This window comes from Scyliorhinus canicula, chromosome 15, assembly GCF_902713615.1.
Source record: "Scyliorhinus canicula chromosome 15, sScyCan1.1, whole genome shotgun sequence".
In the NCBI taxonomy this organism is placed as follows: domain Eukaryota; kingdom Metazoa; phylum Chordata; class Chondrichthyes; order Carcharhiniformes; family Scyliorhinidae; genus Scyliorhinus; species Scyliorhinus canicula.
Window position 1 is genome coordinate 19,183,959 of NC_052160.1, and position 24,764 is coordinate 19,208,722.

A 24,764-nucleotide genomic window follows, 5' to 3' on the forward strand; every position below is an offset into this window, starting at 1 on the left:
ATGTTGATGCTCAAAGGAGCTATGTAAGTGAAAGTTGTTGTTGTGGTTGACAGCAGGGCGTCAGCCTTGGGGGACAATCAGAGCATCATCTGAGGTCCGCACTCATTCCACTCACTGCCTTGTATCAGTTGACGTAGCACAGACAAAACATTTCTTCACTCTGCAATGCTCAGCTACTCAGTCGCATGATCTTGGGGTCAGCCAGTCTGAGTGAGGACGTCATTTGGCTTCAAGATTTCAACTGCAGGTTTGCGCCAAGTTTATTACTTATTTTGCGATATTGTCCCTTCACTTTGATTAAAGCAGTGTATTTGCGATCTCAATTTGTAGGTGGGGATGCCAAAGCGCTATTCATTTTTTGTGAAAGGTTAATATTAAGAGAAAAAATTCATAGCCATCCACTGGCTCATCTCTACCTCCATTTCATTTATCAACCTTTAGTGGGCAGCACGGTAGCATTGTGGACAGCGCAATCGCTTCACAGCTCCCCATAGGTCGATTCCGGCTTGGGTCACTGTCTGTGTGGAGTCTGCACATCCTCCCCGTGTGTGCGTGGGTTTCCTCCGGGTGTTCCGGTTTCCTCCCACAGTCTAAAGATGTGCAGGTTAGGTGGATTGGCCATGATAAATTGCCCTTAGTGTCCAAAATTGCCTTTAGCGTTGGGTGGGGTTACTGGGTTATGGGGATAGGGTGGAGATGTTGACCTTGGGTAGGGTGCTCTTTCCAAGAGCCGGTGCAGACTTGATGGGCTGAATAGCCTCCTTCTGCACTGTAAATTAGTACCTCTTTTTATTATTGCAGAAATCTATCAGCCTCAGTCTTGAAAATAACTTTCCTGAGATTTTGTGCTTAAACCGGACCACATTATTCCAGACACTGCCATAGAATAGAATTCCTACAGTGCAGAAGGAGGTCATTCGGCCCATCGAGGCTGCACCGACCCCCTCAAAGAGAACCCTACCTTGGCCCACCTCCACATCCTATCCCCATAACTCGGTAATCCCACCTAATCCAATCTTTGGACGCTAAGGGGCAATTTTAGCACGGCCAATCCACCTAAACTGCACATCTTTGGACTGTGGGAGGAAACATGAGCACCCGGAGGAAACCCATGGAGACACAGGGAGAACGTGCAGACTCCACGCAGACCCAAGGCAGGAATCAAACGTATCGCTTCTTCACTTTTAAATTACTGCCCCCCACTACCTACCCCATGTGAAATAAAGGCTGACATCCATTAGTCTTTTGAGTCGTCATAGAAAATTGACAGCAGATAAATTCCTGTAGAACTAAACAGGATCAATGGCATCCCCTCCCCACCTCGAAATCAAATTACTGATGGGTACTGACTGAGTCACTAGTGGAAGATGGGATGGGGGAAGGACTAGAATGGATGGCAGGCAGGGAAAGGCACTGTGAGAATCATAAAGTAGAGTGTCGCCGCTCCCCGAGTTTGGGTTTCCTCCTCGGCTGAGAGCAATTGGATGTATGCTCCCCTTCATTTCATATCCTGAGTGTATCATGTGGAACACTAACTAATCGGCTTACAACACAGATACACCACGCTACCATGGTAATTGAATTTATTACAGGGAATCGAGTTGCAGTACAGCTTTAGCAACGTTAGTATTAGAAAGGCTTCTGTGTCTAATTTAGCATTATGGGGAGAGCAGAATCTGTGCGTTTTCCAGCGCAGCTCTCTCAGTAGCATGTCAAAGAAAGTGATTGCGTGCTCCATGCTCCCCATTTTAGGTACAAACTCACTAACTTCTAAAGCAATTTTATGTGACAATCCTCCACAGGACATGAGTTTTATAAGATGCTCTTGGGCACTTCTGCTTCATAATTACTTTTTCCTGATTCAGATCAATCCCAGGAATCAGACATATCTGATTGAGGTGTGATGCAACACAGTGACGATTTCACATCGCATTAATGCAAGTGAGGAAATAAAGCAATCAATTTGCACGCAGCAAGTTCCCACAAACTGGAACCATAGGACCAAAGAATTCCTGCAGTGCAGAAGGAGACCATTCGGCCCATTGAGTCTGCGACCGACTCTCTGAAAGGCCACCCAACCTAGGCCCAACCCTCTGTCCTAATCCCGGAACCCCGCCTAACCCGCACATCTTTTGGACACTGAGGGAACCAAAATTATTCATAGTGTTGCAGGTGTGGTCTAATCAGTGCCTTGTATAATTTTAGCAAGACCTTCCTATTTTTATACTGTGTTCAATTTGAAATAAAGGACAACATTCCATTTGTCTTTCATATTACCTGCTGAACTTGCATGCTAGCTTTTTGCGATTCTTGTCTCCTTATGTGGTGTCAAAGTTTGCTTGAGGATGCTCTTGTGAAGTGCCTTGGATGTTGATGCTCAAAGGAGCTATGTAAGTGAAAGTTGTTGTTGTGGTTGACAGCAGGGCGTCAGCCTTGGGGGACAATCAGAGCATCATCTGAGGTCCGCACTCATTCCACTCACTGCCTTGTATCAGTTGACGTAGCACAGACAAAACATTTCTTCACTCTGCAAGGCTCAGCTACTCAGTCGCATGATCTTGGGGTCAGCCAGTCTGAGTGAGGACGTCATTTGGCTTCAAGATTTCAACTGCAGGTTTGCGCCAAGTTTATTACTTATTTTGCGATATTGTCCCTTCACTTTGATTAAAGCAGTGTATTTGCGATCTCAATTTGTAGGTGGGGATGCCCAAGCGCTGTTCATTTTTTGTGAAAGGTTACTATTAAGAGAAAAAATTCATAGCCATCCACTGGCTCATCTCTACCTCCATTTCATTTATCAACCTTTAATCCGTACCTCTTGTTATTATTGCAGAAATCTATCAGCCTCAGTCTTGAAAATAACTTTCCTGAGATTTGGTGCTTAAACCTGACCACATTATTCCAGACACTGCCATAGAATAGAATTCCTACAGTGCAGAAGGAGGTCATTCGGCCCATCGAGGCTGCACCGACCCCCTCAAAGAGAACCCTACCTTGGCCCACCTCCACATCCTATCCCCATAACTCGGTAATCCCACCTAATCCAATCTTTGGACGCTAAGGGGCAATTTTAGCACGGCCAATCCACCTAAGCTGCACATCTTTGGACTGTGGGAGGAAACATGAGCACCCGGAGGAAACCCATGGAGACACAGGGAGAACGTGCAGACTCCACGCAGACCCACGGCAGGAATCAAACGTATCGCTTCTTCACTTTTAAATTACTGTCCCCCACTACCTCCCCCATGTGAAATAAAGGCTGACATCCATTAGTCTTTTGAGTCGTCATAGAAAATTGACAGCAGATGAATTCCTGTAGAACTAAACAGGATCAATGGCATCCCCTCCCCACCTCCAAATCAAATTACTGATGGGTACTGACTGAGTCACTAGTGGAAGATGGGATGGGGGAAGGACTAGAATGGATGGCAGGCAGGGAAAGGCACTGTGAGAATCATAAAGTAGAGTGTCGCCACTCCCCGAGTTTGGGTTTCCTCCTCGGCTGAGAGCAATTGGATGTATGCTCCCCTTCATTTCATATCCTGAGTGTATCATGTGGAACGCTAACTAATCGGCTTACAACACAGATACACCACGCTACCATGGTAATTGAATTTATTACAGGGAATCGAGTTGCAGTACAGCTTTAGCAACGTTGGTATTAGAAAGGCTTCTGTGTCTAATTTAGCATTATGGGGAGAGCAGAATCTGTGCGTTTCCCAGCGCAGCTATCTCAGTAGCATGTCAAAGAAAGTGATTGCATGCTCCATGCTCCCCATTTTAGGTACAAACTCACTAACTTCTAAAGCAATTTCATGTGACAATCCTCCACAGGATATGAGTTTTATAAGATGATCTTAGGCACTTCTGCTTCATAATTACTTTTTCCTGATTCAGATCAATCCCGGGAATCAGACATATCTGATTGAGGTGTGATGCAACACAGTGAAGATTTCACATCACATTAATGCAAGTGAGGAAATAAAGCAATCAATTTGCACGCAGCAAGTTCCCACAAACTGGAACCATAGGACCAAAGAATTCCTGCAGTGCAGAAGGAGACCATTCGGCCCATTGAGTCTGCGACCGACTCTCTGAAAGGCCACCCAACCTAGGCCCACCCCCCACTGTCCTAATTCTGGAACCCCGCCTAACCCGCACATCCTTTGGACACTGAGGGGCAATTTGGCATGGTTGATCCAATAACCGGCACATCTTTATTATTCTAGAATAACTCACTTTAGTGATACAAAGATTTGGACTCAGAGCAGGAGTAAGCCATACAGCCCCTCGGGCTTGCCCCACTGCTCAATATAATGTGGTTGAGGAATAAATATTGGCCAGCCCACTCGGGCGACCTGCCCTGCCACGTGAGAGGGCAAATGGTTTAATCTCTCGCCTGAGCACCAGCAGCAGAATCTCCAACAGTGCAGCACTCCCTCCGAACTGGAGGAGAGGGTTGGTCAATTCTTTGTCCTCAGGTCTCTGGTCCGGGACTTGTTCCTGCAACTTGCTGACTCAGCGGTGAGAGTGCTATCCGCTGACCCGAGGTTGACAACTGGATTGATATACTCTGACAGGAAACTATTGCTTAATTACCTTCTGTTGGCGACATTGCACTTCCTTCCTCAGAACTCGCACAAAATAGCTGCAATGAGTGGCGTGGAGAGAGTCTGAATGTTGGGGAATAATGTGTTTGCTGCAATGTTTCAGTCTGACTGAGCAAATCGTGACAAAGGTTTGAGAATTTGGCTTTTGCTTTGTTGAAGTAAAGGTGCTGTCAAATACTCACACGTAATTTGGCCTCAGACTAATTAAATCCCATCAAAACGTCACTGATATTAGACTGATTCAGTAACAGAACTCAACACTCTGTGCTTTTTTAAAAATTTAGCGTACGCAATTAATTTTTTCCAATTAAGGGGCAATTTAGCGTGTTCAATCCGCCTACCCTGCACACCTTTGGGCTGTGGGGGCGAAACCCACGCAAACACGGGGAGAATGTACAAACTCCACACGGACAGTGACCCAGAGCCGGGATCGAACCTGGGACCTCGGCGCCGTGAGACTGCAGTGCTCCCACTGCGCCACCGTGCTGCCCTCTGTGCTTTTTTTTGACTGCTGTTCTATATCAGTGGATCAGCGTCTGAGCTGAATCCAATACCGATCCCTGAACTCTTTCAGTCTCTTCCCCCAACTGGCTTGACTCCATTCATTAAGTCAGGCTGCCTCCTTCTGTGTTTTTCTTCTAATGTTTAAAACTGTATGGAATCTCCTCGGTCACATCTCCACCAACTTCCAAATATGTCCTTGGTCCTCTGTAAATCATCAGTTGCTTCTTGAACCATGGAGTGCGCACCATGCAGTTGATGCTCGGCTAAATATTGCTGCTCAGAATGAGCGCAGTTTGAAAATGAAGAAAACGGATTGCAAGCGCACGAGCCACTTGCCTGGATGAGTGCAGCTTCTTAAAAAGTCACTTCCTCCATCACCGATGCACCGTGGCCGCAGTGTGTCCGAAGATGTGCGGGTTAGATGGATTGGCCATGGTAAAATTCCCCCTTAGCCTCCAAAGGATGTGTGGGTTGGGTGCGGTTATGGGGATGGGGCGGGGGTTGGGCCCAGCTCGGGTCTTTCAGAGGGTTGGTGCAGACTTGATGGACCGAATGGCCTCCTTCTGCACTATAGGGATTCTATGATTCTATCTACAAGGTGCACTGCACAAATTTGTCAAGATTTCTTCAACAGTGTCTCCCTCAGCCTCTACCGCCCAAAAAAGACAAAGATGGCAGCCACCCACCATCCTCACTGGATTTGTTTAGTGTCACGTATGCCAAGGTATATTGCGTGAAGAAGTGCCCAACGGCCACGACTGGCTTTTAAAAATGTCGGCCGTCCGTGTATGTGTGCCCCCTCAGCTGGATTTAGCAGGGCGCAGGCTCGGAGCCCAGCAGGGCAGACCCCCTCCTCCAGAGGTCAGCGCGCTGACTAAATCGATTAGTCTTCCCGCCAGAAGCGGCAGCAAAGAGCAGGTCACGCTCTCGGCACACTGACGTCGTGTATTCTGCGCGAAATTACTGAGGAGAGCTTCCTCAGTGTTGTAGCTGCCAGCAAGCAAGCAACAGGACTTTGTGAAGAATAAAGAGGCATCTTTTTGTAATAAGGAAGAGAGAGCCAGAGACACAAACAGGCCAGGATCTCACAATTGAATCTTCTGGAGAGAGCTTCGCAGGAGAGTCCACGGCAGGATAAAGCAGTGCTGGTGTGAGCCCCAGGGCTTCCTTCTGATGAACAACCCATGCAGAAATGTAACGTTGAATGACAAAACAAGTGAGATCGTGAGGACCAAGCAGGCTCACCTGTCACATTAAAGGTAAGCAAAAATGGTGGATCGCAAAGGTCGGTAAAATGGGTCCCTGGAAACAAAGTTTGAAAAACACTGCTTCACAGTGACAGCTAACAAAAACCTTGTGCACAATTTACATATTCTTAATCAGCTTAGACCAGGAATATTCATTGATTTTAGGCACAACATAATTACATAACAGTAGTTATTTTGCTCTCCTGTTGAATTGTATAATATCTTGAGTTGTTTCTGCAAAGTTGCTGCAAATCTAATTGTACGGTTGTCACATGACCTGGTCTCGGAGAAACATGCCATATAAACCTCTGTAAACCTGGAACATTCAGCTCTGATAGTCTCTCAGGGAAAGTTACTGCCTTCTTAGTTGAAAGTACATAGTGGTGGGCCTTGTCAACTGATTAGAGTTATGCAAAAATGGTTGTTTGTAACCTCAGAATAAGAAAGTTTGTTTCCTATATATGTTATATATATGCACTATTGCCTCACAGCACCAGGAATCTGGGTTCAATTCTGGCCTTGGGTGACTGTGTGGAGTTTGCACGTTCTCCCCGTGTCTGCGTTGGTTTCCTCCGGGTGCTCTGGTTTCCTCCCACAGTCCAAAGATGTGCAAGTTAGGTGAATTAGCCATGCTGAATTGCCCTTAAGTGTTCAAAGAAGTTAGATGGGTTTGTGGGATAGGGCAGGGGTGTGGGCGTAGATCGGGAGCTCTTTCTGAGGAGCGGTGTAGCCTCGATGGGCCAAATGGCCTCCTTCTGAACTGTAGGGATTCTATGTAGAGAACAATTCTTACAAACTCTTAAGAACCTCAGTAGACTGTGCATGTGCTGACCCCTGCACCTCCAACAGTTTTACCTTTAGAGTGCAATCTAACAAAACAAGAATCTGTTCTGGGTGGGATTCCGATCTCCTGACCCCCTATTGCAACCTCCGGACTTTTGCAATGTCCCAACTCACCTATAAGAGGGTCCTCAGGTTCCCCGCACCCTACCTCACACGGGCAGGGCAAAATGGCAGCTTGGCACTGTCAGCCTGGCAGCGGGCAGTGCCTCTACCAGCCTGGTGGTGCCACCTGGGTGCCCTGGCAGTGCCAGGTTTGCACTTGGGTGGCACTGCCATGGTGCCAAGGTGGCACAGCCAGGGTAGCTGTGCCACATACCTGGCTGGGGTCTCCTCAATAAGGCCAGTAGAAGCTGGGTGGCCGTTAGAACCACGCAAGCACGGCTAAGTGGGTTCTTAAACTCTCTTGGCCATGCATGACTGAGTGGCCATTGTGGGCGGGTCCCAGATCGCGACGTCTCATGAAATCTGGTTGGACCTCGCAAGGCGTAACGGCTGCCGGAAATCCTGGGGAAGGCCTATCCTGGGATCTACCGGCTGCTCCGTGCCCATGTTCCTGCGGGACATGGCCGATAGATCCCTTCCATAGTGTTAGCAATTGGACAAATAACCGATATTCTCCTGATAGCCGGTTTGTGAAGGAAGAAACCAGAGCCAGTCTTTACTTGGGATATAATTTATTCACAGTGAAATATTACAGGTATATATTTCCTGACTCCATCTATACCATCTATGACAGTAAATATCTCTTTATATGTACTCAAGTAACTATCCAATTAGTCCCTCCACCCGTTTTTTCTTAACCTCATTGATACAATTAACAATAACGAGCAATTCCCCCCCCCCCCCCCCCCCCCCCCATCATTAATAGCTATGGCTTAAGCCACCTATATCTCTCGAATTTCCTTCCCCACCTTTTTTGCCTCAAACCTCCTTCTCAGGCTCGGTGTCAGATTGAGTCTGATTATGATCCTCTGAAGTACCTCGGGGTGTTTACAATGCTAAAGGTGTTGTGTAAACGCAAGCTATTGCTGTTGTTGTTAATGTCACGAGGAATGAGATCCCGTCCTCACAAATAACGAAAAGGTTGGAAATGTCTGTGTGCTGTCAGTCCAATGATCACTGGCCGAATGAAGATCCGTTTGCGGCAACTTTTTCCCCTGCAGTTTCTCTGCAGACATGTTTGTTGTTCCTGCAAAGGGATCTCTTAATGAATTCTAGCAGTCATAAGCTTTCTGCCAGTGTAAGGTTGATGTAAGGAATTACTTATGCTACCCTTCAGTTCCTTGGTCCCTCACCAGGAATGCAATTGATCTTCGGGAAAGCAGGGCATCCATCTCTGTCTCAGCTTTGCATTTAGCAGCCTGACAGAATACTGACAGTGGTGCAGCGGCTGAACCTTGGGAAATGGTTACATATGCCAAGACATTGTCAGACACAGCAGGCCAGTCTTGCAAATATTAATGAATGTTGCGTCCATTTAAAATGCATTGTTTCCCGAATCAATCAGGGACAAGAGAGTCAGGACAATGATAATCCTTCTTTGGCTCTCTCACATTTAACTGTTCAGGGAGGAGGAGTCACAAGAGACATTATACATTGTGCAAGAATTTTTGCAATTTGCCAAGTCTGATATCAGAATTAACTGCGCCAAATTCGTCTTGCAGTGCCTTTGCTCTCATATCTATTCATGAGCTTTAGAAGCAATCCAGGCCTTGACTCCAGCCTATCTGCAGCAGTGCACGCAGCTGGTTTCTCTTCCAGCTTGAACTAGAATATTCTAGGCATCGCGGGAAGAAGCAATATTTAAAGGAACAATGCTTCTGAATTTTTGTTGTACAACATTAAATATTGCTAACTTAAAGGTTTATAATCCGGTTAGTGTTTGCAGGTAAGCAAATACTATAGACCATGTGGAAATCGCCACGGTTTGCAAGAAGGTTGAGACACTCGAGCCTATTCTTTATCCATCAACCTGCTCCCTTATATCTTTCCAGGAATCTCTCCCATTCTGACTGCCTCCATTGGCCGGTGGCGAAAGGATTTATAAATTGATACAGAACCTGTTTGGCCGCGTTATGAACTCACTGTCAGGGCCGGGAGTGAGATTTGAAGCTGGAGCTTCTGCCCCAGAGGCAGTGACACTACCCATTGTGCCAGAGGACCTCCCCTCGCTCCTGTATATATGTACATGTTAGCACAGGTGAATCCCCAATTAATGCCTACCACCAGAATACAGTTCAACTCAACTGTCACACAATTAACATGGAGCGCATCTCCACCTACTCTGGACCAGACAAAAGTGTTCACTCACCTGAATCTTCTCAGTTATACCCGTGCATCCAGGCAAGAACAGTTCACCACCAAAAAGCGGCATGTTTAAGGGACCAAGTAGGTGTCGATGCTACAGCACGGTGACACAACTCGAACCAGCGCAATTTGAGCTTAGTTCAGTCGCTTCTGATCACAACTGGCAGGACAGTCAAGACTGTGACATCGAGCTATCGGTGTCTATGATCAGGAGCAATTCGGATTACAAGCAGGAAGCCAATCGGGTCTATATTTTTAAAATAAATTTTGAATACCCAATTCATTTTTTTCCAATTAAGGGGCAATTTAGCGTGACCACCTACCCTGCACATCTTTGGTTGTGTAATTGGGTCTATATTCACCCCACTACACGTTTTCATTTTTAAAGTGCATCAGTGATGTATTGGACAATAAACAGAATCACATCAGTGTGGGAAGCACGATTGGACGCACAATCTGGAAGTAATTTTGCCTTAACAATCCTGGCTTCAGTTGCCCTGGGTGTCTAGTTTTGGAAGAGGGGTGGCATTTTTGCCTGAATTTATAGTAGACCAATAATCTTAATATACAACGCGTGCTGTGAGGTGATATGTCATTGTGGCATCATTTCGGTGTTATCTGAATGGATTGCAGAGGAGGCATCTCCAGAGTGGAGGGACAATCGGAAAGAAAGTGTCGGCTTAAAAGCCCATTCCTGGCTCCAGACATAAAGTTTGAAGAATAACCCGCACAATAAATCTGCTTTAATCCCGCAGCAATGCAGGTTCTGTGAATACTCCAGCAATGTTGAAGTCTGTCCTGGCTGGGTCGCTGGTAGTCATGTGTCAGCCATCAGGGAGTCCGTCAGCAGATCGCATTTCCAGCTGCTTATGTTTCTTCCTCCTAACCTTGCTTCTGTTCCGTGCGGCAGGTCACTGCCTCTCTCTATCCTTGGGTCACACACTGTTCTCCGAGCAGTAGGAATACGTTAACAGGAGGAACAGGAGTAGGCTGTCCAGCCCCTTGAACCAGCTCCACCGTTCAGGGCAGCATGGCAGCATAGTGGTTAGCACTGTGGCTTCACAGCGCCAGGGTCCCAGGTTCGATTCTCCGCTGGGTCACTGTCTGTGTGGAGTCTCTGCACGTTCTCCCCCTGTCTGCGTGGGTTTCCTCCGGGTGCTCCGGTTTCCTCCCACAGTCCAAAGACGTGCAGGTTAGATGGATTGGCCATGCTGGATTGCCCCTAGTGTCCAAAAAAGGTTACGAGGGGTTGTTGGGTTGCGGGCATGGTGTGGAAGTGGGAGCTTGGATGGGTCGGTGCAGACTCGATGGGCCGAATGGCCTCCTTCTGCACTGTATGTTCTATGTTCAGTAAAGTCCCCTGCTCCCGCCATGCCAAGCAGTGAAACAGGCAATCCTGGCATGCAACCTCTGTAAAAATGGAAGAACGCACGGGTATAGTGCGTTCCTGTCGTGACTTTCAATTTTTAACCCTGGTCTGCCTCACCCCCATCAACTCTATCCCTCCCAGAGTCACAGAATTGTTACAGCACAGGAGGAGACCATTCTGCCCATCGTGTCGGCACCGGCCCTCTGAATGAACAATGCTCCGAGAGCCATCCTCCCGCCTCCTCCCTGTCACCCCGCACATTCTTCCTTTTCGGGTAATAGTTCAATTGCCTCTCGAGTGACTCAGTTGAGTCTGTCATTAGCACACTCTGAGGCAGAGGATTCCAGATCATAACCCTTCGCCGCATGAAAAAGCCTTTCTTCGTGTCTCTATTGCTCCTCTTGCCAATTAACTTAAATCTGTGCCCGCTCATTCTTGATCCTTCCAATGGGAACAGTTTTTCCCTGTCTACTCTGTCTAGACCCACCTTGGATTTTGAATTTGAAGGGTCTAATTTAGGGCGTAATATCAGATTGGCTGAATTTGAAACAGCCAGTATACTGTTGCATCAATTTACGAAAGACTTGCATTTACATAGCGCCTTCCACGACCTCAGGACATCCCAAAGTGCTTTACAGCCAATGAAATGTAGCCAGAGTTGGAATGTTGGAAATGTGGCAGCAGTGTGGTTGACTCATGATTGCCCTCAAAGGGCATTTACGGGCGGGCAACAAACGCTGGCTCTGCCAGCCACGTCCACCTCCATGAAAGAATAAGTGGAGCCAATTTGTGCACAGCAGGTTTCCACCAATAGCGATGTGATAACGACTGGATAATCTGTCTCATTAGCGATGCGGACTGAGAGCTAAATATTTACCAGGACACCGGGGAGAGTTTGCATCCCCCCCCCCTCCCCCCCCCCCCCCCCCCCCCCCCCCACCCGCCTCCTCTTCAAAAAAGTGGCATGGTTTCTCATGCAGCCACCTGAGAGGACAGATGGGGCCTCAATTCAGTGTCTCATCTGAAATCAAATGTTTATTAGAGATAAACAAAAATGTTAGTGAACAATTAATCAGAGGTTAAACAGGCCTTGAAGGCTTATCCCTAATCCCACACAAGACTATTCAGGGAAAAGGGATCAGAGGCTCAGAATTTATTTTTCAGTAAATCTGTTATGGGCTCTCTGATGCAGTGAAACCGATGAGTGGGTCATACGACAGCAAAAAGAGAAAGAAACACTTGCATTTTTCACATTTCTCAGAGGTCTGTCAAACTGGTTCGCCTAAAGCTGAATCGCAATCATGGTCGCTATCTAGGAACAATGATTTTGCAATCAGCAAAGTGCTGCAAACAATACTGAGATTAATAAATAAATCCATTTGGTCACTTCAATCTATCTGGCTCGTTCGGGGCTATGCCACAGATAGAAGATCAGGTTCAATCTTCACAATGTTGGCATCTAGAGATGCAAAGGACAGTGAGAGTGTTCATAGCATCATAGACATAGACATAGAACATACAGTGCAGAAGGAGGCCTTTTGGCCCATCGAGTCTGCACCGACCCACTTAAGCCTCACTTCCACCCTATTCCCATAACCCAATAACCCTCCTAACCTTTTTGGACACTAAGGGAAATTTAGCATGACCAATCCACCTAACCTGGGCGTCTTTGGACTGTGGGAGGAAACCGGAGCACCCGGAGGAAACCCACGCAGACACGGGGAGAACGTGCAGACTCCGCACAGACATTGACCCAGCGGGGAAATCGAACCTGGGACCCTGGCGCTGTGAAGCCACAGTGCTACCCACTTGTGCTTCCGTGCTGCCCATTCTATGCATCATAGAATCGTTACAGCACAGAAGGAGGCCATTCAGCCCATCATATCAATGCTGGCTCTCTGCAAGAGCAAATCAGCTAGTACCACTCCCCCGTCCTTTCGCCATAGCTCTGCAATTTTCTTCTCCTTCAGAGGCTTATCCAATTCCCTTTTGCAAGCCACAATGGACGTTGAATTGGATGGCGAGAAAGCATTTATCTCTCTCTCTCTCTCCCACTCCTCTCACTCACTTTCCCCTCTCTCTCTCTCATCTATCATTTGCCTCCCTCTTCCAATCTCCTTCCCTCCCTCCCTTTCTGTGCCTCTCTCCCACTCCCGCTCTCCCTCCCACTCTTGCTTTCTCTCCATTTCAGTCTTTGTTTCCTTCTCTCTTCCCCTCCTCTTCACCATTTACTCATGCCAAACCTGGTCACAAGTCACTTCATCATATGGCACCATCTACAACTGTGAGATTCCCAGTATATTTCAGAGTTCTGCTTTGTTCATGACTATAGTTAATGAGCCCAAGTATAGGCAGCTCTCCAGTACATCACCACAATCAGAGGGACTGGTTTAGCACCGTGGGCTAAATAGCTGGCTTGTAACGCAGAACAAGACCAGCAGCGCGGGTTCAATTATCGTACCAGCCTCCCCGAACAGGCGCCGGAAAGTGGCGACTCCGGTCTTTTCACAGTATTTTCATTTGAAGCCTACTTGTGACAATAAGCGATTTTCATTTCATTTCATTTCATTCTTCCTGTAACAAGAGTTAAGGTTTTCTACTTATTGGGGCAGATATAGGTGACTCCTCCTATATATACTTCTCCTCATCCGACCTGCACCAACCTCCCAACAGGGGTCACCGGTTTTTGGTCAGGAGTGCGAATCCTCGCTCCTTTTCGGAACCCAGGAGTAGAGTTGCCAATTCTCCACGATCGCCTTGAAGTCTCCAGGAATTCATGAGTAATCTCTGGACACTTCTAGAAGCAAGCTGGCTGAAAACCCCCAGGAACGCTGAAGAAATTGTATGATTTAATTTTCATTTTCTTTGGCCATTTTACTTTATTAGTTATGTTAATATTGCTGATTGGACAAATAAAACTGACTGAGTGGGCTGGTTGGAAGGTCCTGTGATGAAACCACCAGAGTTGGTAACCATACCCAGGAGCATGATGGTCAGTTGCAGAGCTCCTGTACTCATTCCAACTAATACACAAGATCGTAAGATATAGGAGCCGGAGCAGACCAGTTGGCCCATCAAGTCTATTCACTCACTGCCTGATCTGATTGTGGCTTTAATAGTACTTTCCTGCCTCTTCCCCATAGCTCTTGACTCCCTTCTTGATCAGAAATCAGTCAAACTCAACGTTGAACATATTCAATGGCCCAGCCTCAACTGTTCATAAATTCTCAAGAGTAAAAGAGAAAAAAGACTACCTCGTCTTCATCTTAAATGGGAGACCCAGCATCTTTAAACTTTACCCCCTCGCTCTAGCCCCCAGTCCAAAGATGTGCAGGTTAGGCGGATTGGCCATGCTCAATTGCCCTTAGTGTCCAAAAAGGGTGGGTGGGGTTACTGGGTTATGGCGATAGGGTGGAGACATGGGTTTAATTGGGTACTCTTTCCAAGGGTCATCGCAGACTCGATGGGCCAAATGGCCTCCTTCTGCACTGTAAATTCTATGATTCTATATTCGCTCACGAAAGGAAATACCCTCTCAGCATCTACCCTGCCAAGCCCCCTCAGAACAAGTCAACACAGGAGAGATTGGGGATTGAACCAGGGATAGAGATTTGGATCTTCCTGCTCTGTGTGGCTTAGGATCGTAGCTGATCCGTCTGCTTCTCCACTGAGACACTGGGAAGGCCTCTGTGAACTGCAGAGAGTACAGGATGATTTACAGAACAGCTGAAGTTTTGCCTTTTTAAATGCGTACATGGATTGATGTGTGGAAAATGTAGCGATAGAGGAGCAAAATGAAGCCAACTGAGGCAGGAAGCTGGTCTCGGAAAGATCCATTTGCATCTGATTAGAGTCAGACTTTTTTTGCTGCCTTTTCTTTTACCGCAGTCTTTGCCTCCAGCAGCAACATGATGATTCCTTCAGGATCTCAGTCTATTGATCACCAACATAATCAGAAAATAATTAATTATTCATCCGAAACACTGAGTAATTACTCCAGAAAATTGTCGCTATAAAGCATAAATGTCTTTGCTAAAGGCCAAGATATTTGTCAGGACAAGTGTGTCGCGAGCCTGTTAATCCACATGAGACAGGGAAAGTGTTTAAAGGGACACTATCTTTTGGGAAATTTGCAGTAAAGCCATTTTTTGGGGGGAATCCATAATCCATTCACTTCCTTGTGGAATAAGGCTCCTTATTCTTCAACCTCCCACAGCAAAGGGAAGATTTGGGCAACGCTCTTTTGATTAATACAGCTCCCCTTTAAAATTGAACTCCAGTGCAGACCCTATTGTCATTCACCAGAAAGGATTGAGGGGATGTTCTTTTTATCATTCTTCACAATGGTGGCCCCCTAGTTTGACCTGTTTACATCATTGAGATTGGGCAGCATTTTGAACAAACAAAATTAATAATTGAAGATAAAAACAGAAACACTCAACAGGCCAGGCAGCATCTGGAGAGAGAAACAGAGTTAATGTTTTACGTCGATGACCCTAACTGTTCGGTAAAGTTAAAAGTAAAGGGCAAACCTGTCATTGTGGAGGGGAACCCCTCTGTGGGACTGCTTATGGCTGTAGTGCTCTGGCCCGCACGGCTTCATAATAGGGGGAGTAAGAGGGGTGGCGACTTGCTGTTGGGTGACTACCTCCAGACACCTGCCCCGCTTCAGCGCAGGTTGGGAGTGGACAGCAGGAAGGGCCCAGTGAGTTCATCCATTTTCCCCAAAGTGAAAATCTCGTTCTCCTAATTGGCTGTCCAGTGCTGCTGGGCATGACCCGGGATCCTGAGGGGTCTTGACAGAGTGGATATGGGAAGGATGTTTCATGTTGTGGGAGAACCTCGTAATAGAGGCCAATACGTATCCTGTAATCAACATCACAAGAACAGGTCGACTGGTGATTATCACATTACTATTTGAGGTAACTTGTTGTGCTCAAATTGGTTGCCCCATTTCCTAAATTGCAACAGGGACTACTCTTCAAAAGCATTCAAGTAAAAGCAAAATACTGCAGATGTTGGCAATCTGAAATAGAAACAGAAAATGCAGGTCTGGAGGCATCTGTGGAGAGAGAAGCCGAGTTAATGTTTCCAGTCCACCTGACCCTTCGACAGAACTGAAGAGGAATAGAAATGTGATGAATTATATAGTTGGAGAGAGGGCATTCTGCTATCTTACCCTTATGCCACTATTAACATTTTTAGTCCTGAATGGTATCATTAACCCCCCTTTTGTCTTATGTCCATGACATCTTTGTCAATCTCTCCAGAGCTCCGACCTAACCCTGACCTTCCATTCACTCCCACCTCCTTTCCAACGATATAACTCATCACGTCTTCCTGCGCTGTGAGCTACTAAAAAAGCTATAAAGATAGAGTATGAGAGTAAACTTGCTCAGAATATAAAAACAGACAGTAAAGGTTTTTACAAATATATAAAACAAAAAGAGTGGCTAAGGTAAATATTGGTCCTTTAGAGGATGAGAAGGGAGTTTTAATAATGGGAGATGAGGAAATGGCTGAGGAACTGAACAGGTTTTTTGGGTTGGTCTTCACAGTGGAAGACACAAATAACATGCCAGCGACTGATAGAAATGAGGCTATGACAGGTGAGGACCTTGAGAGGATTGTTATCACTAAGGAGGTAGTGATGGGCAAGCTAATGGGGCTAAAGGTAGACAAGTCTCCTGGCCCTGATGGAATGCTTCCCAGAGTGCTAAAAGAGATGGCTAGGGAAATTGCAGATGCACTAAAGATGATTTACCAAAATTCACTAGACTCTGCGGTGGTCCCGGTGGATTGGAAATTAGCAAACGTGACACCATTGTTTAAAAAAGGAGGTAGGCAGAGAGCAGGAAATTATAGGCCAGTGAGCTTAACTTTGGTAGTAGGGAAGATGCTGGAATCTATCATCAAGGAAGAAATAGCGAGGCATCTGGATAGAAATTGGCCCATTGGGCAGACGCAGCATGGGTTCATAAAGGGCAGGTCGTGCCTAACTAATTTAGTAGAATTTTTTGAGGACATTACCAGTGCAGTAGATAATGGGGAGCCAATGGATGTGGTATATCTGGATTTCCAGAAAGCCTTTGACAAGGTGCCACACAAAAGGTTGCTGCATTAGATAAAGATGCACGGCATTAGGGTAAAGTAGTAGCATGGATAGAGGATTGGTTAATTAATAGAAAGCAAAGAGTGGGGATTAATGGGTGTTTCTCTGGTTGGCAATCAGTAGCTAGTGGTGTCCCTCAGGGATCCGTGTTGGGCCCACAATTGTTCACAATTTACATAGACGATTTGGAGTTGGGGACCAAGTGCAATGTGTCCAAGTTTGCAGATGACACTAAGATGAGTGGTAAAGCAAAAAGTGCAGAGGATACTGGAAGTCTGCAGAGGGATTTGGATAGGTTAAGTGAATGGGCTAGGGTCTGGCAGCTGGAATACAATGTTGACAAATGTGAGGTTATCCATTTTGGTAGGAATAACAGCAAACGGGATTATTGTTTAAACGATAAAATATTAAAGCATGCCGCTGTGCAGAGTGACCTGGGTGTGCTAGTGCATGAGTCACAGAAAGTTGGTTTACAGGTGCAACAGGTGATTAAGAAGGCAAATGGAATGTTGTCCTTCATTGCTAGAGGGATGGAGTTTAAGACTAGGGAGGTTATGTTGCAATTGTATAAGGTGTTAGTGAGGCCACACCAGGAGTATTGTGTTCAGTTTTGGTCTCTTTACTTGAGAAAGGACATACTGGCACTGGAGGGTATGCAGAGGAGATTCACTAGGTTAATCCCAGAGCTGAAGGGGTTGTATTATGAGGAGAGGTTGAGTAGACTGGCACTGTACTCATTGGAATTTAGAAGGATGAGGGGGGATCTTATAGAAACATTTAAAATTATGACGGGAAAAGATAGGATAGATGCGGGCGGGTTGTTTCCACTGGCGGGTGAAAGCAGAACTAGGGGACATAGCCTCAAAATAAGGGGAAGTAGATTTAGGACTGAGTTTAGGAGGAACTTCTTCACCCAAAGGGTTGTGAATCTATGGAATTCCTTGCCCATTGAAGCAGTTGAGGCTCCTTCATTAAATGTTTTTAAGGTAAAGATAGATAGTTTTTTGCAGAATAAAGGGATTAAGGGTTATGGTGTTTGGGCCGGAAAGTGGAGCTGAGTCCACAAAAGATCAGCCATGATCTCATTGAATGGCGGAGCAGGCTCGAGGGGCCAGATGGCTTACTCCTGCTCCTAGTTCTTATGTTCTTATGTCGACAGCACTTCTGGTGTGTAGAAAGGTCACAGTGACTCAACATGTTTCTCGCTCCATAGATGCTGCCAGACCTGCTGAGATTATCCAACATTTTCAGTTTTCACTTCAAAAACATTCATTGGCTGCAAACCGTCGTGTGATATCCAAAGTGCTATATAAATGCAAGTATTTCTCTTTTCACAATAAATAAATGGCCATTTAATGAAGACAAGTAAGGTAAGTTACAGGTCATTACGTGTATATAAACTTAACCATTTGGCGTGGTAGGATTTGAACCGAGGTCTCCAGATCTTTCCCTGGATCTCTGGATTACTAGTTCAGTGACAATACCACTACACCAATGCAGTACTGTAATATCAGTAGTCAGTAATAATTATAGGATAGATACCAAGAGATTGTTTCCCTGACTGGAGAGTTAAAAGCACAGGATCATAGTTTCAGGATAAGAAGTCAGTCGTTTCAGACTAAGGGAACGAGAAATTCCTTCATTCAGTGTTGTGAACATTTGGAATTCTCTACTTTAGAGAGCTGTAGATGCTCAGTCACCGTGTATTTTCAAGACTGAGATCGATAGATTTTAGAAGACTAAGGGAATCAAGGCATATGGAGGTAGAGCAGGGAAATGAAGTTGAGGTAGAAGATTAGCCATGCTCTTATTGAATGGCAAAGTGGGCTTGAGGAACAGGATGGCCCACTCCTGCTTCAGCTCATACTTTTTATGATCTCATATTCATTTGTAGCCTTTGTCCTGGAGTTTTGCGATGGTGGAGGGGCTCTTTGCCATGGTGAAAATGCTTGAAATGGCCAGAAATTCTAAGACCTTACTCCCCAAACCCAACCTCTCCAATCTTCACAAGGCCTGGAGTCAAGCCAGGGTTTGTGTATGCACCATTTGTGCCAACAGTAGGCCGTTTTAATCACCAGCTGCCTCCACTGGTGGTATTTTGGAAGGACAGGCATGTGGAATCCGGAGTGTGCAGAATAGAACAGGTAAGAGGAAGTCTAAATTTGGTGGATATGCTTGAATAACTAGAGTGCCCCTTTGGAGAGGTCAGGTCCTCCTTTGGATAGGGTTCCAGGGCACCCTTTTGAAGAGGTAAGACACACTTTGGGATTGTTAAAAGTGAATGTGATTATGCACTTGGTATACACAAATTCATAGGAACTGTCAAGCTGACAAAGAATTGTTGAGCTATTCAGGAACTGTAAAAGATCTCTCCAGCTGTCAAGGAACTGTCCAGCTGTCTAAACTGTCCAGGAAATGTCAACCCTGTCAAGAAACTGCCCAAGGATACTAGGTGAGTTGGTATGGATTGGGTAAGGAAGAAGGGTGGTGGGTGAGGGGCAAGGTTGGCACTCGGTTATGATGGGGGTATGGGGACATGGGGAGTCCCCCAAAACCAAAATTCTGACAAGCAGGTGGATGTTTTTTTTTGTTTTATTTTAAATTTAGAGTGCCCAATAAAAAATGTTTCCAATTAAGGTGTGACCAATCTACCTACCCTGCACATCTTTGGGTTGTGGGAGCAAAACCCACACAAACACGGGGAGAATGTGCAAACTCCACACGGACAGTGACCTAGAGCCAGGATCAAACCTGGGACCTCGGCGCCATGAGGCAGCAGTGCTAACCACTGCGCCACCGTGCTGCCCTCGGGTGGACGATTTTAAGGGTCAGTTTCACCGAGTTGGGAAGTCTCCTGACTTTGCGAATCTGACCCACCGATGAAAATCTGGGCTGTTGAGTAGTCCTTTCCACTTTTAGCTTTATTGCTGTTTATTTTGTTAGGATTATAGTATGTGATACAAAAATGATGGGTAATAGAATATATCTTGCGATTTAATTTCAAGGTTCGGACCCTTAAATAATTCACTACGTCCATGTGTTTTATGGTGTCATTTGAATACTTGGTGTAATCGATAGTTTCATTAATCAGCCCCAAACATTGGTAATTCTATAAAATGAACAAGAAGCAATGAAATGTTGCACAAATATTATTCGCTTCACATCCAAATAAATGTTAATTTGAGTTCTGTGACTGGTTTTGCTGTTGCTTTCATATTTCAAATGCTCTTTAGGGTTTGTTTCTTGGTGTACAGGACTTTTTGCTGTTGTACATCCATTTAAGTCCATGTCGATCAAAGGATCTTGTCTGCCCTAATGAAACATCTGAGGACCGAAGGCTTTTGATGAACGCGCGAGGGCCATTAATCAATATGGACAGATTCCACGCAATGTATGTCCTTGACCTTTCTGCAACATGCAATGGCATTCATTGATTTGCATGGGGATCTCTGGGGACTGCTCTGAAAATGGTCAGTAAAGCAATCAGCAAGACTAAAAAATACTGAAACGCTTTCAAGGGAACGTGTCTAAACTGTAGTGGGCTATGATGAATTTGTACTCGCCATGGTCCCAGTCCTTCACTATCTTGTTCAGATGTCTTTTTAGTCAATACGTGCTCAGAGTTTGGTACAATGACTGTGCAACTATAGAGATGAATACGGTACACCAATGTCAGAGGATATTCACGGGCCAGGATTTTTGCAAAGCAGCATTTATTTCATGTCAACTTTTAAACTTATGCAGTGCTGGTCAGACGTCAAGGTCCTAAACTGACTGGGACATAAAACAGTCCTTTGTTCTCTGTTCTGGTATTGCCATTTGGACTTTCATCGCTGAACTCGTTTGGAAATGTATCTCTCTCTCTCCTCCTTTAAGAAGCTACTTAAAGCCTTCCTCTTTGGCCACGTTTTGGAACGCTTATTCTAATATCTTACCTGGCTTACAAGCTAATGTTGTTTGAAAACCTCTCCTTTGAAGCACTTCAGGATGTTCTACTGGATGAAAGGCACTCCATAAATGCAAGCTGCTGCTGTTATCAATGGAAGTAACAGCTTACAATTGGCAAAGTTCCCTCTTGAAAGCCAAAGTTTCTCCATACAAAAGACGACGGCTCAGGATGTAATTTTGCCCATTGTGTTTTTTTACAATGTGGATATTTGGTGGAAGAACCAAAGGCGACGAGGAGAAATTCCTTTGCACGGGAATAATTGTGGTGATCTTATTTTCACTGCACGGCACTGGAAGCAGATTAAACAATAACTTTGAAAAGGCGATCAATACATAGTCGAAAAGGAAATACATTTGCCGGGCTTTGGGGAACGAGCAAGGGAGTAATCGATAACTCTCTCAAGAGAGCCTGCACTGGCATGCTGTGCTGGTGGGCCTCCTTCGGAACCGTGTGATTCTGTTTGTCAACAGTTCTTCATTAAAGGGTTTATCTTCATTCTGAAATACCAGTATGAGTGGAAATGTTCAGCTGAAGCTTCCAGAAATCGAACAACGCGTAAAGCCAAAGGAAGGCCGTGTTTGACTATAAACAGGCCTTGAATCCCAGTTCCACCCAGATGGAGTCTGCATCCTAAACTCTTCTTGTATGACAGGAATTCTGCAGGAGACAGGAAACTGAGACTCCCCAAGCGTAAATGAAAATACTCTGAGACCTAGAAAAGAAAGAAAAAACACAGCTATTGGAAAAAAAGGAGTTTTTATATTTTTTGAATCATTTCTATGGTGCCTTTCACAACCTCAGGACCTCCTTAATTACAGGCATGGAGCACTTTTGGATTGCAGTCTCTGTTGCGTTGCAGGAAACACGGCATGGGATGCTCCCAAAAACAACAATGCAATATTGGGCAGATAATTGTGGTTTTAGCGTTGGTGAGTGGCAAGTATTGGCCAAGACATTGGGGAAAGCTCACCTTGCTGTTCCACAAAATAGTTGCCATGGGATCTTCTAAGTACAAGGGCAGAAAGGGCCTCATTTTAGCTCATCAACCAGGAAGCCCATCATGGGTTTTCACTGGGTGTTCCTGTTTCCTCCCACAGTCCAAAGCTGTGTAGGATAGGTGGATTGGCCATGCTAAATTGCCCTTAGTGACCAAAAAAGCTTAGGTGGGGTTACTGGGTTACAGGGATAGGGTGGAGGTGTGGGCTTAAGTAGGATGCTCTTTACAAGGGCCGGTGCAGAATCGATGGGCTGAATGGCCTCCTGCACTGTAAATTCTAAGTTTCCAACAACGCAGCACTTCCTCAGTGCTAGACTGGGACTGTCAGCCGAAGGTTTTGTGCTCAAGTCTTTGGTGTTGGAATTGAATGCACAACTGTCTTGGCTTACGAGGTGAGAAGGCTACCCCAGCGAGCCCCTGATAAAGCCTTGTGCATATTCTGAAGACTGCTCATGATGGCTGCTAACGTTTCAGCTGGCACCTGCTAAGAGTCCTTGAGCGAGCAACAAGGACCTAATGACAAAGTCACGTTGTTGGACTGATGGTTATTTAATGACTGGTAAGTGCAGATTCCTTGGTTGCCTGATTTTTCACCATTTTGAGCTGCAGCACGTGGGGGGGGGGGGGGGGGGGGGGGGGGAAATCATTTTACTGCAACAATATAGTTTTGGTGCTTTAAAAATAAAGATGCATCAGCATCTCAGAGTCCTTTGTAACATTCCCATTGCCTACAAAGAAAGCAACAGAGATTGCAGCTGTTCACAGACAAGAGCAAGAGGAAAAATAACTGCAGTGCCACCTTATTGATTGTTGTTTAAGTCCGCATCAGTCTGGGTAGATCTAAGATGGCAGAGGCAAAGGCACGTTTCTCACTGCCCAGCCTCCAGTCCACTGGTAATGAACATGCTGAAAGATTCAGCAGCTTTGCAGTTGCTGACTGACCCTGGGGGCAAATGCAATCTTATCAAAGTAAAGAGCAGCATTGTGTTAAGAGCTGCATTAATCCTCTCCGAGCTGATCCCAATTACTTTCTCTCTATAGGCTGGATGATCCTATCAGTGAATGTTGCGTGTGCATTTTTTCCCTCTCCCTGGCAATAAACAGGTTCAGGCCAACTCCGCGACCTTGCTGATAGCCTTGGTGTGCAAGCAGATTCCTAAATTGTATCAGGCGATTAAACACAAGGGTCAGCCATAGCAGTATTCTTCTCTTCTGTGTTCAGAAAGTCGTGGGTTCAAGTCTCACTCCAAGGACTGCAGCTTGTGGCGACTAGGAGCTTTTTCCAATAACTTCATTGCAGTGTTAATGTAAGCCTACTTGTGACAATAACACAGATTATAATAAAGATTATTGTAACCTCGGCTGACATTGCAGTTCAGTACCTAGGGACTGCTACATTGTCTTTTGGATAAGATATTAAACCGAGGTTCCGTCTGCCTGCTCAGGTGGGCGTCAAACTTCCCATGGCAATTTCTGAAAGTGGGCAGGGCTGTTCTGTTGGTCTCTTGGCCGATATTCATCCCTCAACCAACATGACTAAAATGTCAGATTATCTGCCCGTGTATTATATTGCTGTTTGTGGAATCTTTCTATGCGCACACTGCTTGCCACATTTCCGACACTGGGAAGGAGAAAATTCAAAAAGTGTTCAATTGGCTTTCAATTGCTCAGGGACATCTGGAGGGCAGAAAAGGTGCAACAGAAATGCAAATCTTTTGACTTTATTTCTTCTTGTTTTGAGACAGCAGTTAAGTAGACTAGGAAGCTACTTTTCTTTGGCATTATTTTCTGCCTCTGTTTCATCGCGCTCATTGACCTAAGGCATCTGTCCATATTACATCTCATGTGGAACCCATTAAGGATATTGTATTTGAATAATGCTTATTCCCTTGTCTAATCTCAGAGATGCTATAAATATTTCATATCTCACTCACGTTGGATGTAAATGCTTAACAGGCAGTATATGCACAGCATGCCATGATCTTGACTGATAAGCAAATTAGTTCATATCAGGCAAATTTCTTCAAAGGGGAGCGGCGAGTTATTAGAATTTTCTAGTTTTGATTATTGCTTATTTTACAATATTGCGTTGGCACAAGGCAAGAAAAAGCATAATGGGCAGCACGGTAGCATTGTGGTCAGCACAATCGCTTCACAACTCCAGGATCCCAGGTTCGATTGCCGGCTTGGATCACTGTCTGTGTGGAGTCTGCACATCCTCCCCGTGTGTGCGTGGGTTTCCTCCGGGTGCTCCGGTTTCCTCCCACAGTCCAAAGATGTGCAGGTTAGGTGGATTGGCCATGCTAAATTGCCCTTAGTGTCCAAAATTGCCCTTAGTGTTGGGTGGGGTTGCTGGGTTATGGGGGTAGGGTGGAGGTGTGGACCTTGGGTGGGGTGCTCTTTCCAAGAGCCGGTGCAGACTCGATAGGCCGAATGGCCTCGTTCTGCACTGTAAATTTCTATAAACATTCTGATTTCTTAATAGTTCTAGTTTCACTTCATCCAAAAGTTAGCACATGATATTTGTGGTGTGGTGTGATCCATTTACTAATAGGAAATACGAGTCATGATTGACACTTTGATAACTTGCCGGGCAAATCTTAAAAAAGTGCGGTTTCAGTGGATGACTCCTTTAATTTGTTCTTGGTTAGACTTTTTGTTTTTCTTATTGAGGCATTTTCTGCTGAATTAAATCTGTCATTTTTCTCTGGTGCTTTTCACTCCATATTTGTTCGGCTGTCAGGCCTGTCACGTTTCAGCTACAATTGGTGATTGCAGAAGAGCCAGAGACGACATGAGGGAACTTTTTTTTTTAGCCAGTGGGTG

The 24,764-nt window shown here is 45.6% G+C and overlaps 1 protein-coding gene across 12 annotated transcripts in view; it reads left to right on the forward strand.

Moving 5' to 3' along the window:
* Positions 1-24,764, forward strand: part of caskin1 (CASK interacting protein 1) — a 684,935-nt gene that overhangs the window by 265,709 nt on the left and 394,462 nt on the right. Inside the window, exon 1 of one of the 12 annotated variants that reach the window (XM_038820501.1) lies at positions 22,440-22,497. The exons of the other annotated variants lie outside the window; for them this stretch is intronic. Within the exon in view, the coding sequence (XP_038676429.1) occupies positions 22,455-22,497 (43 nt within the window). The 5' untranslated portion in view covers positions 22,440-22,454. Of the gene's footprint in view, positions 1-22,439; positions 22,498-24,764 lie in introns of those variants that run through there. 12 annotated transcript variants of the gene reach the window in all.